Consider the following 12,455-nt stretch of genomic DNA (forward strand, 5'->3'; position numbering starts at 1 on the left):
AGGTGTCCACACATCTGGCTGCAGCAGGGCCTTTGGTGGGTGGGGGGGAGACGTTCAGAATGGCAACGCAAGGTCCCGGGAGCTTCTGTTTCCCACTCTCCACTAACTCAGTCAGCCAAAAGATCGGTCTTGTGTACTGTGCTAAATTCTACCAGAAAATGAGCTTGTTCTTCGTAGACGCGCCATTTGGCTTGCCAGGCGCTAGGTGGGCTCCTTTACGATCGAGGCTGCGCTGAGGCTTGGGGTGCACCCTCACCTCTACACAGCGGCTGTTGACCCCCGTCCTGCCCCCCACACCACCCCCGAGCGCGCGGGGCTCCGCGCCCCTCGGTTGCGGTTGGACGGCTCCGTGGATGGTGGGTAGCTGCACCAAAGGAACTTGGCATGTGTGGCCATCGGCTGTCCCTGTTCAGAGCCCAGTGGAACAAACTAATTGCCAGAAGCCCAGAGCAGGAGGTGGTCAATACGATGTATTGTAGAAATAAATGCCTGTCAACTGCCAGGCAATTGAAGTATAATTAAAATTATGAGTAATTTACTAAATTAGAGCGAACAGAACAAAGAGACTCCGTTTAAATATAGATTTGCATTCCAAATGAAACGTTTCACCTGTAAACCCTTTTTTTCCCCCAGTAATTTGTTTAAAAATGCGAACGCCGCCTGTAATTTCAAGGCTGCTGACCCACTTGAGTGGCCCCTGTGTCGAATCTGTCAGGCTTGATTTTTCCTGGTAGGATAATCGATCTCTGCCTTTCATGGGGTCCAGTGCTGTTTGAAATCTAAGGATCTGAGCGTCTATTCTAGACAGCGATGGTATTGTGTCCACACCGAGTGCAGCTCATAATAGACACGCTTCTGAATCGGTCGCAGCACTTAGGCTGGCTGTTCTGAAACTTCCGGGGGCTCCTGCAGTCTGTCACTCAAATGCGGTTGGCTTCGTGTGGCCGCAGACTTCTCCGAGTGGAGGTTGAGGCCGTTTTTGAGCAGAAAAACACCCTCTTAGGCGATAGACCGTATCGTGCACGTTGGACTCAGCACAGGGTGGACTCCGTGCTGGAACAGGTGCCTTCCTAAGAGGACGGTGAGCCCGCCTGGACAGCGGGCAGTGGGGCCTCCTCAGGACGTATCTTGGCTCTGTTCCTTTTCTCCATCGCCTGCAGAGGACCGGTTCCTGCATAGGGTGCCGAGCACTCAGGGGTGGACAAGACAAGACCGAGTCAAGACCTCGAGGACCTTCTGTTTACCGGGCTGAGCCCTATGACGCCTTCATGGGAAGACGTGGAGGGGGGCAGTCGGCCCTCGTCAGGGGGGCCGGGAGGGGGCTTCTGGCTGTGTCTTGCAGGATGAACGCTCCCTGCCCCCACCCCAGGTAGAAGGCAGAGGGATGGGCATCCGGGCATCACGCACAGACAGAGCAAAGGCTCAGAGGTGTGACAGCCACCGGCACTCGGCGCCAGGCTTCAAAGGGAGGCGTGTCGGAACCAGGTTTCCTAGGGCCTCCTGGGCCTCAGCGTCTCCCAGACAGGCGGCCAGTCCAGGATGAAACTAACCATCGATGGGGTCATCTGGGACGTCAGCAAACCCCGCTCGCTCCCACAGGCACGGAGCGAGCACCTGCTGTGACCATAGCCTGCCACAGGTGCAGCGGGGAAATAGAAAGGAAAAGACGCAGACGTGGCCTTGCCTCCAGTCCGCGTGGAATCGCAAACTACGGGCGCGGTGTGGTCAGGGCCGAGGGCTGGAAAAGCAGGTCTGTGGCTGAAAGGGAACCTTCTGGTCAGAGTCACAGGAGGCTCCGCACACCGTCTAGCCAGGCTTCCACCTGCTTGGGATACGGGACTGAGCCTGGGAGGTTGAGCAACCGGCCCAGGCCCACACCGGTAGGAGCCAAGATTCCATTCCAGAGCCTGAACTCAGCCCATGGCTTCTGGAACTTTCTGTGTGTCCCATGGAGCTGCCCTACGGATGCCTCCCAGGACATCCAGAGTCGTAGAGGCCTCTTTCACAAATGACAGATGGGTTTACTCCAGACTCCAGGAATAGAAAATGTGGCTAAACCCATTTCAGCATCCCGTGCGGCAGACCCCGGAGTCTCCATGGAGCCTGCCCTTTGTGGGGCCAGGACCTGTTGCAGCCTTAAGGAGGCCACCCTCCGGGCTACATGGTCACCTGTCCCCTCCCCAAGCCCAGATGGCCCCTGCAGGGAGGGCCGCGCCAGGGCATTTCGGGAGCAGCCGCCAGTGAGTCTGTTGCCACACGTGGGTCCTGCCCGGTCGCGGGTAGCGGCTGTGCCCGTGGGACGTGGGCTTGGGTCCCTCTCCTCGCACCTGGAGACCACCCTCTCCTCCTCGGCTAGAAATGCTCGTGCGCCCAGGATGGGTGGCCTCGGCCCTTCCCCTCCTCCCTCCAGCCCAGGATGTGTGTGGACACAGATGCGGTGGGCGGGGTATTTGCTGCCTGTTGGAGAACCCCATTTGGTCCCCAGGGAGGACACTTATTTTCCCGAACTCCCAACTTCCTGCTCGTTGATAATTGTGGCAAGTGAAAGCCAGTCTCCCTAAACCCCGGCTTCTCTCTCCATGAAAAGCGAATTACCCTCAAGCAATTGTGCCTCTGGCCTGTGCACCTGCACAGTCAGGTCCTGGGGCCTTTGCAGCCTTCCTGCGGAGGTCAGAGGTCAGATTACCCCTGCAGCTGTCAGCTGTCACTGTCACACTGGGGCTGTGAGGGAGGCAGCCTGCATGTGAATTAACGCGAGCTTCTCTCGTGTTCAAAAACATCCTGAATATACCGGGCACGCCGTGTCCCTCCGGTACAGGCCTGCGTGTATGCCGTGGCCAGCTACATCATTATGAGTTACGTGAGCTTGTGAGCTATGCCGTTGGAGAGTCTGGACAACAGGATACTGCATCTTCCAAATCTGCCTGGTTTCTTTGGGTTGTGGGTAGCAAGGGTTGAAATGGATTATCAGAGCATCCGGATCCCTCTGGTCCCTGGGTTCAGACAGTAAGAATTGCATTGAGAGAGTTCGGGGGCAAGGATGTGCTAATGTCCTGTGGCTGCCGCAACATGTTACTTCACCCCGCGTGCTTCGAATGACAGAAACGAATTCTCACACGGTTCTGAAGGCCAGAGGGCCAAAGCCAAGGCGTCAGCTTCCTTCCTGGCTTCCGGTTGCTGCCGACACCTCTGGCGGTCCTTAGCTTGTAGACGCGCCAACGCGTTCCTGGATCCAGTTCCGAAGCGTGTGTGTGGAGGCTTCCCCACGTCATCAAGCAATTCTCCAACACCGGCAGGGTGTCTGGAATTGAACTTGATTCTACCTGGAGAGAGCATCAGGTCCCACGAGATAAGGGCTCGGTCGCACAAGGCTGTCCCCCACTTCCGAGGCCAGTCACGAGTGCCAGGTGATCGTCTGTGCTTCTGACCGGTCGGCTTTCAGTCAGGTTCCCACAGCCCTCTCCTCGGGTTTGACTAGAGCAGCTCCCAGAACTCAGAGAAGCATTTTCCTTACGAGCTGCCAGTTTATTGTGAAAGGGTAGAGCTCAGGAACAGCCAGGTGGGAGAGGTGCCAAGGGCCAGGTGTGGGGGAGGGCACGGAGCTCCCAGGCTCTCTCCACGTGCTCCCCTCTCCCCAAATCTTAGCATGTTTACTGACTCAGGAGCCCTCCGAACCCCATCTTCTAGGGTTTTATGGAGGCTTCGTTACATAGTCGCCATTGGCGACTGATTGAACCTCCGGTCCCTCTCCCTTCCCCAGAAGTCGGGGGGAAAGGTCCCCCCTGCTCCCCCCGGAAAGTTCCCACCCTCTGATCACACTTCCCTGGGTGAGGTCCAAGTGTCGCCTCATTCACATGACAAAAGACACCTCTGTCGCTCTGGACAAAGACATGTATATGAGAAGCAGATTTTGTCCTTCTGAAGGAACAAATATTTTTCTTGAGGGTCACGATATCACAGCACACTACTCCAGTCTCTGCTTCCTTGCACACACGAGGCTCTCCCTGTGTGTCCAAATTTCTCTCCTCTTATAAGGACCTTTGTGTCGTCTCAGTATTTGTCAAATGATTGCTGGGTTCTAAATTGCTTCCTAAAATATGCTTTGTCTTCAACTTCACTGAGTAGATAATGTTGAACGCTCAGGCTCCCTGTGTGCATTAACCATCGTAATACCTGTTCATCAGTCCAAAGTGCACGATTACATCTGCAAGCAGTTTTGCTGCCAGTGACCTTCAGGCTTGAAGGCCGTCTTGTTGTCTTTGGGTGTCACTGAAAAGACCCAGAGATACTTTGTTTTGGGGTTTGGGGGGACTGGTACCCTTAGCTTGTATCTGTAGGACTCAGGACTACACATCTGCAAACATTTATGTAGGGTAGATTTCTAAGAGCGTAATCACTGGATTAAAAAGCACGTGCATTGAAAACTTTGATAAATAAAGCCAAACTGCCCTCCAAAAAAGAAACCAGTCATTGGATTGGGGCCCTCCCTACTGCAATATGACCTCCTCTTACCTTCACCATCTTCAGAGACCCTATTTCCAAAGAAAGCATCCACAGGTAATGGAGGTCAGGATACCAATGTGTCTTTCTGAGGGATACAGTTCAACCCACCACAACAATGGGGTTTTCTTACAACAAAGCTGTGGCCTCTACTCTGGGACCAGGACAGTGTTTCCTGAGGCGCTGGTGACATCTTATAGACAGTGCCTGTGTAGGGGTCACGGGGAATCGCCCTGCGTCCCTGTCCCCAGACAGACTTCGTGACCCTGCAGCCAGGGGTCCTGGGGTGCCCTTTGTCCATCTGTCTGGCCACAGCCTGGGTGGTTCTTGTCCTTATCTGCTGACTATCCCAGAGGAAACACCAGAACCAGAGCCCCTGGCCCCCTGGCTGGCACGATGGCTGCTACAGCCGTCCCCATACTCGTTAGTCGACAGAAATTGACGGGAGGGAGAATGTGGGCTGGGCCTTGGCTGAGAAGCGGATCCCAGTGCGGGTGAAATTCTGAGCCCAGGGCCTGTCTTACCACCATTCCTATTCCACGGGGTGTCTGAAGGGCGATGGGCACCCAGCCTACCCTGGGCCCGTCACATGCCAGCAGACGCTGGGGGGGGGACGCCCAGGGGCTCCAGCTTAGGTCTGAGTCAGGGCAGAGTGGGGCTGACCTGGCATGCAGAGCAGCCTGTGGTGGGGGGCAGTGAGGCTGCCACAAGCCCGGGTGGCCGTCAGGGACAGGGTGGGGTCAGCCCGGGGATGAGGCAGAGCCGGGCTGCATGCATAGTTCTCGTGAGTCCCGGGTTCACCAGGCAACGGGCAGCTCCCTCGCCCCTCTGCGACCTGGGCGTGGTCCCCTGCCCACGGGGGCTCCTACAGGCTGCACGTGGGTCACGAGGCCCGGTGCCCACACACCAGCACCAGAAAACCTGGGCCCTCAGAGAAGGCTCCACAGCCTGGCCCTCTGCCTCAGGGTGCCCTGTGCTCCTCTGCGTGAATGTGGCACTGGCCCTTTTGTTCGTAAATAACCAAGAGCCGCCTGTTTGAATCAGTGATGCCCCCCCGCCCAGTGCTGTTGGCTGACTCAACTTGAAGCAGAGGTCGCCAGACCCCTGCGGTGGGCTGACCGTGATGTATTCGCAGCCTCCGAGAGACGAGAGCCTGAACGGCCTTCTCCAGGGATACCGCATCTACTACCGGGAGCTGGAGTCCGAGGCCTCCTCAGCCACGGCCTCCAAGACGCTCAAAACGCCCTCGGCTCTACGGGCCGAGCTCACAGGTGAGACGCTTTCCCCTTCCCGGAGGAGGCACCGCCGCGCGCTCCCAGGCGGGCAGTGAGGGCCCCGGGTGACCAGTGTGCATGTTTCTGCATGCAAGGCATGGTGGGAAATGCCCTGAAGGGCCAGGGGAGATGCCGCTTGCCTCCGGTGAACGAAGCCACTGGGGCGGACGGGTCCCTGCAGCAGCCCCAGCATGCAGAGAGGTGTTGGCCGGTGGAAAACTCCACGGGGAGGGTAACCGGGGAGGCTTCGAGGAGCAGGAGTCCCGGGAGATAGGTTGCCCCGGAGACGGATTTCATGCCAGGGAAGGCGTGACTCACAAGGGCCCCTGCAAAGCTAAATGGTCAGGAGGCAGGAAGAGCTGAGGGGCTCCTGGACGGCCTCACCCAAGCCCCTGGTGCGTCAGGCTGGTGGGGTGTGGCCGGGAGGGAGGAGACCGGCCGGGCCCTCTGGGGGTATCGCGCCGCTGGCCGCTGCCCGATGGGGTCCGGTCGGGGGGCTCCCCGGCCTCGGTGCACACATAGCCCTCGCGTGGAGTGGCGCCTCCTCTCTCCCGGGGCCCATCCGCCTGCTCACCTCTGCTCCCGGTACCCCTGGCTCGGGCTAGGACTTGGATACAACAGCGGCAGAGGCAGCTTCTGGAACTTCTGGAAAGGCCGCTGCTCTCTTCCATCCTCCTCTCTCAGAAGGGGGTCAGAAGGTGTCCCCCAGATGGTGTCCCAGAAGGTACTTCTGGCCCCTCAACCTCCTTGTGGCTGCAGAGCATGCGCTCGGGGACCCCATGCCCGCTGTCTGCCACCGACCACCAAGGGGTCGCAGGGCCTCGGACCCACAGCGGCTCGAGGCTGCCTGCCCCAGGCGTGGTGCTGACAGGAAGCAGTGGCATTTGTTGCCCAGGCTCTTGGCCACCCCGCCCCCACCCCACAGGTGTTCCCTGCTGATGGCCAGACAGCGTCCCCCCCCAGGCTTTGTAGCAGATTCGAAACAACCAAATAAAAGGAGCCAGGATGTGGTTGGGTCCTTGGTTTGTGCTCTTGGTTTGTGGCTTGCCGGCCCGCATCAGACAGAGCGGGGCTCTTACCTGAGCGCAGGCAGGCCGACAGCCGTACCTGCCGCGGGGCGTCTGGAAGAGTCGGCACCCTGGGAGAAGCCCGTCTCCCGTCTCCTCTAGTGTTGTTTGTGCTGTTGTGGCAGATTCTAATCCCATGCATTTAATCAGAGGGTAAGCGCAGGCCCCACCTGTCACGGGCCGGGCGCCTGGCTGTCGCAGGAAGAAAGAAGTGCAGGCCACGCCCCCCCCCGCCCCCTGCCCTGGTGAGCCCCGAGGAAGTGCTCAGACGGCAGAGTGGTCTCTGTGGCCCTTGGACGGGCAGCGTGGGAGGCACAGCGGCTGCCGAGCGAGGTGCCGTCCCCTCCGTCTCCGCGGCCCATCGTTTGCAATAACCGCTCCCCGCGTGCTAACTGCCTTTCTGCCTTGCTCGCCCCTAATAGCCCAAAGCAGCTTCAAGACCGTGAACAGCAGCTCCACGTTAACGACGTATGAATTAACACGTAAGTGCGCGCCGCCTTCAGCAGGAGGGGCTGTGACCGCGGGGCAGGCCGGGGCCAGCACCAGTTGGCCTCTCGGTGGACCCAGTGAAAAGCAGCTTGGATTAACGGCTCTAATTTCTGGAATTTCCCCTCTCAAACGCTGTTCTCAACACACCAAAACCATCAGGGAGACAGGAAAAGAAACTTCTAGAAACCGAGGCTGGGAAGGGGTTTTCCTGACAGCGGGTCTTTGACTTTGGGACAGAAAGGAAAGTCGGGTTGAGCGAGATCTCCCGTCTGGCTCCCTGTGGCCTTTTCTTGTTCCCCTTTTTTTGACTGTGGTAAAATATCCATAAAATGTACCGTCTTAGCGGTTGGGAAATGTGAGGCTCAGGAGCCGTAAGCTTGCTCCCAGCACCGTGCGCCCGTCACCGCCAGCCTCCAGAGCTCCTTTCTCTCCCACAGTGAGACCCTGTCCCCACTGGACATCCGTCCCCCCACCCGGCCCCTGGCGCCCACCTTCCACTTTCTGTCCCTGCATCTGAGCCCTCGGGGACACATACGAGCGAAACCACACAGCCCTTGTCCTCTTCCCCTTGGAGCTCGGTCCCTGCCGGAGCCTGCTCGAGACACTGTTCCTTCCCCAAGGCTGAGCGGCGCCCCACCGCGTGCACTCAGCCCATGTCGGCCATCCGTCCGTCCATCGCCCCTTCCCTTTGGTGGCACCACGTCACTTGTCCTTGTGTTCCTGGTCCTCAGAGGGTCTCACGGTCCAAATGTGGGGCTGAGGGGGCCCCCGATGGGACCCCCTTCCGTGCAGAGGGCCTCCCTGGACTGGAATGTGGGTACAAGGGGGGCGCTCTCCCAGGGCTTACCAGTGCCATCCCGTTGCATCCCAGTAGTGCCCGGGCAGGCCTCGGGCGAGCCATTTTCTCCTCCTCCACACTGCACCCCAAACACGCCCCATCGTCTGTCATCTGCCCCGCGTCCCCATCTACTGCCTGGCTCCCCGTGTGCATGTAATACGTCCCAGGCTGAGGATCAGCTCAGAGGGTTAGATGGGGCCCGGGTTCCAGAGATGAGGCTTCCCGGCCGGACCTCGCTCCGGCCTTTTCAGTCTGGGTTCTGAAGCAAGAGAGGGGCCCCACTACACCCCGTCCATATACGCCCTGGCTTGTCTCAGGTAACACTGAAGAGCCCCACGGTCCTGGGGTGGAGACTAACAAGCTACGGCGGTGGGTTCCGAGGCATCAGGGCTTCGGCAAGGCTGAGGGTGGGGGAGAGGCCCCTGCTGGGCCGGGTGGGCACCTCTGTGAGGCCGGGGTGGAAGGAACTCGGCGCCCTGAGGCTCGGAACCTCTGCTGACCGGCGGCTCGCTAGGAGGCACGATGCGAAGCCTGGCGCGAGTCACCACTCACTCAGGGGGTCAGACCCGCACGTTGGGCTTCAGGAAAGCCAGGCTGTGACGAAACAAGATCCACCAGCGGGAGAACCTTCCAGAATGTTCTGCCTCAAAGGTCGGCTGCTTTGGCCGCGTGCCCTGTGTAATCCTATATACGTGGCTTCGCACACCCTTCTCTTCCCAGGATGTGGTTGTTAAAGACTCCGAGGCCAATGTACTTCCTTTTTAACCGCCAGGGTCTCACTCCGTCGGTTCTTACAGAGAGATTCTGGACCCAGCGGCAAAGCCCACGTCACACTCTGTCACCTCGATTCTTTCCTCCGAAGGGGGCCTTGCTGCTGCCTTTACCCTGAGTGCAAGTGGGACGGGTCTCTGCTGCTGCACAGGGTGACCTTTAGTCCCGGGCCAGGGAAGGAGGAGGAAGGAAACGCTCGTGACGTGGCCCCGCGACTCCCGGGTGGCACCGCCCCCTTGGTGTGGTTCTCAGGCGGGGAGATGGGCCCGGACCTGGGCGAGCTGACCGCTGTCTCCTTTGACCCGTAGATCTGAAGAAATACCGGCGCTATGAGGTCGTCCTGACGGCCTACAACATCATCGGCGAGAGCCCGGCCAGCGCGCCCGTCGAGGTCTTTGTCGGCGAGGCCGGTAAGTTCCCAGCGCCCCTGAGCTCCGAGAGGCCTGGCCTGGCGCTCTCGGGCGCCAAGCGTGATGCTGGCGGACGGGAGGTTTCCAGGTCACCGCTGGGCAAGTCGGGATCTGCCGAGGGCTGGAAAGTCCCAACGGCCGGGGTGATGCTTCCCAGTCTTGCTTCCAGGCCCGACGGTTTGTTTGGCATCTGGAGCCCTCCCGCTCACCAGGACGTGCTCCAGGGGAGACAGGCTGCGGCCTACATTGGCATCCGGGCGTGTGGGGACCTTGGCATCTGCAGGGGATGCTTGTACTCTGTCGCCCTCGGTCCCTGGCTGGGCCTCAGCCCGACCTCTTGCCAATGGCCCCATCTCAGGCCTCGGAAAGCCACCCGGATCATTGCTTGTTCCCCTTTTAGATAAGACGTGGATCCTGAGTTTGTTTCAAGGGCTGTCCCTTCTGTAGAGGCATCATGTTGCGTTGAGATCGGCTCGGGCTTCCGTCCCCTGCCTCCCCTCCGGCCCGAGGGCCCTTGCCCGCTCTCCTCCTCCTCTGCTGGGGGAACCCGGCTCGGGTCTGTGGGGGCAGTGAGCGGGCCGTGCTCTGGGCCGGGAACCACCAGAACTCCCCTGAGCACAGAGCCCCAGGCTCGGAGAGGGAGGTCCGGCCACTGGGCCCGCCCACAGAAACGCGTCAGGTGACCTTTCGAAATTCGGAGAGGTTACAGTCATAAACCAGATGGCAGATGGCAGATGGCAGCGCCGGGGGCCTAACTTGGCAGGCTTTTTCTGGAAAGGCCAAGCAAGGGATGAGGGAAAGAGATGCTTGAAGCACAGGTTCCATTGGCCTGTCTTCACATCTGTCCCCACGGGCTCCTCAGAGCCAGCGGTGTGGGGGCTGGGCAGTCGGAGTTCGGGGCAGACGCCCCTGGCCTCCCAGGAGCACATGGAGGCCAGGCAGGAGCACGGGCAGGGAGGGGACGAGGCACCCGCTGCCTGTAAGCGTGGGGCTCCAGTCCTATTCTGGCACCTGGGACCACGTGGGTCACCAGGGCGGGTGGGTAGAGGGAGAGCACGGCCAGCCAGCTGGGATCGGTGGTGCCTGAACTGCCCAGGCGGGGCCGGGGCCCCTTGTCTCCCTCCCCCTCGTTGGCTCTAGCTGCACCTGAGGCCGGCCGGGGGTCGCTAGAGGCAGAGCCTTAAACCCAGAGACCAGGGCGGACGTTCAGGGAAAGGGCTGCGGCCAGAGAGGGAGGAGGCAGGTGGGCGCCGGGAGCCGTGTCGGCCGGCCGCATCACCACGGGCCGGAAGCCCAGCTCCGTGCTCTATGCCGTGGTGGCCCGTCGGCTTGTCTTGGGCCGCGGTCAGCTGTACACGACGTAAACTCCACCGTCCCAGCCGCTCAGCGGCCTGGGGCATGTTCACGATGCTGGGCCGCCCTCACCGCCACCCGTGTGTGGAGCCCCGTGTTCCCAGAGCCGAGCCCTCGCCATCCGGCGGTCCCTCCCCTCTGCCCACCACCCCCTCCGCCGCCACCCCCACTGAAGCCTGTCTCGCCCGTTCGGAGTGTCTGATACGAGTGGAATCAATCCCACGATGTTTGTGCTCCTGTGCCTGGCTTCTTACACTGAACGCGTTTTCGAGTTTCGTAGCACATCTCGGCACCTCGTTCCTTCTCGTGGCTGTGGAGTATCCCGCTGTGTGCACACGCGTTTTCTCTCTCTGCATCCGCTGACGCACACTTGGGTTGTCACCGCCGTTTGGGTTTTGGGAGAAGAGCCGCTGTGAATAATGGCACACGGGGATTTTCCAGCGGCGCTGAGCTGACGCCGAGCCCCGGTGGGCAGGAGGCCGCGGGCGGGGCCCAGGCCCCTTGTCTCGCTCCCCTCTCCGGGAGGGGTCCCCTCCCCAGCTCTTCCCTCCAGGCCGGTCCTGCCACCCGCCTCGTCCCTCACGCACCTGCGCCCCATGCTGTCTCCCCACCTCGCCCGGCCTCAGCCTCCTGGACCCGTCGCCCCCAGGAAAGGGAGGCCCTAGCCACCGAGCCCGGGCTCCAGGGCCATCTGGCCCCACGCACACGCTCTGGAGAGCCAGCTGTCTTGCCAAGGGCATGTGCAGGACGTACCAAGAAGGGCTTTAAAGTCCCCAAGCGGACTTATATGCAGTGTGTGCAGCACTGCTCCCCCGGAGCCCTGGATTCCTCCCCCTGCCGCCCAGGACCCTGCTCCAGCGGCTTCTCCAGAAAGCTCTCCGACACCCCCCGCAGAAAGAGTTCCACGTTTCTCCCTCTGTGCCCGGGGCCTTGGGCGCTCGGCGAATACCTCTGCCTTCCCTTGTCAGATGGGACTGGCCTGGCTTCCTCTTCACGGGACCACGACCACACGTCTCAAGATGCTCCTCGTCCTGAGCTTAGGACCAAAGGGGACCTGAACGCCTTTACTGTCCTGCAAACAGAGGCCCCCAAACTCCCATGAGGATGAGGCAGGAGAGCAACTTCAGGGACTCCTGGCACCGGGAGGTGCCCACATCAGCTGCCATGAAGTGGATGGAATTCGTGTCTCAGGGCGGGCGGGAGTAAGTGGGGGGCAGGGCTAATCCGTGATGCCTCATCCTGAAGCAAAGCGACGAGTGACGGCGGCATCTGCCCCTGACTGCCGTGACCCCCGTACCTTTGCTGCCCGAGGCACCCTCGTGCGGTGGCCATGCTTCTCCACGGAGCACTCTTCCTGACACAGGGGAGGGGAGGGCAGCGAGGCAGGGTGCAGGAGCGAACCCTTGGGAAGCGGGCAGCCAGGGTGCTGGGAGGCCACCCCTTCCCTCCCCCAGGCAGACAGCGGGGATAGGGACCAGACGAGCCCCCTAAGTGCCAAGGTCCAGGCTCTGCGCCAGGGGATTCCCCTCGGAGCCACACGTGAAAACCCCCAGGCACGTGGCCCCACAGGTCTGCTCTCCCCGCGCGACCTCGGATGGCTGACGGCAGGGAGGGAGGTTGTGTGTTTGCTGCTTCCACCATAATGTGGGTTCCAGCCTCCCGAGGACACAACACAGAGGCAGAGAGGGCGGGCAGACACCAGGAGAGGGGGTGCCGTGCACCCCGGAGGAGAAAGGGTGAGACTTGCCTGCCT

The 12,455-nt window shown here is 60.7% G+C and overlaps 1 protein-coding gene across 2 annotated transcripts in view; it reads left to right on the plus strand.

Annotated features, from left to right (window-relative positions):
• SDK1 (sidekick cell adhesion molecule 1) overlaps positions 1 to 12,455 on the plus strand; it is a 531,480-nt gene that overhangs the window by 463,010 nt on the left and 56,015 nt on the right. For both annotated transcript variants that reach the window (XM_042922245.1, XM_042922246.1), the window contains 3 exons: positions 5,636 to 5,771; positions 7,264 to 7,323; positions 9,248 to 9,349. In XM_042922245.1, coding sequence (XP_042778179.1) covers positions 5,636 to 5,771; positions 7,264 to 7,323; positions 9,248 to 9,349 — 298 coding nt within the window. The remainder of the gene's footprint in view (positions 1 to 5,635; positions 5,772 to 7,263; positions 7,324 to 9,247; positions 9,350 to 12,455) is intronic.

Source organism: Panthera leo, chromosome E3 (genome assembly GCF_018350215.1).
Source record: "Panthera leo isolate Ple1 chromosome E3, P.leo_Ple1_pat1.1, whole genome shotgun sequence".
Lineage (NCBI taxonomy): Eukaryota > Metazoa > Chordata > Mammalia > Carnivora > Felidae > Panthera > Panthera leo.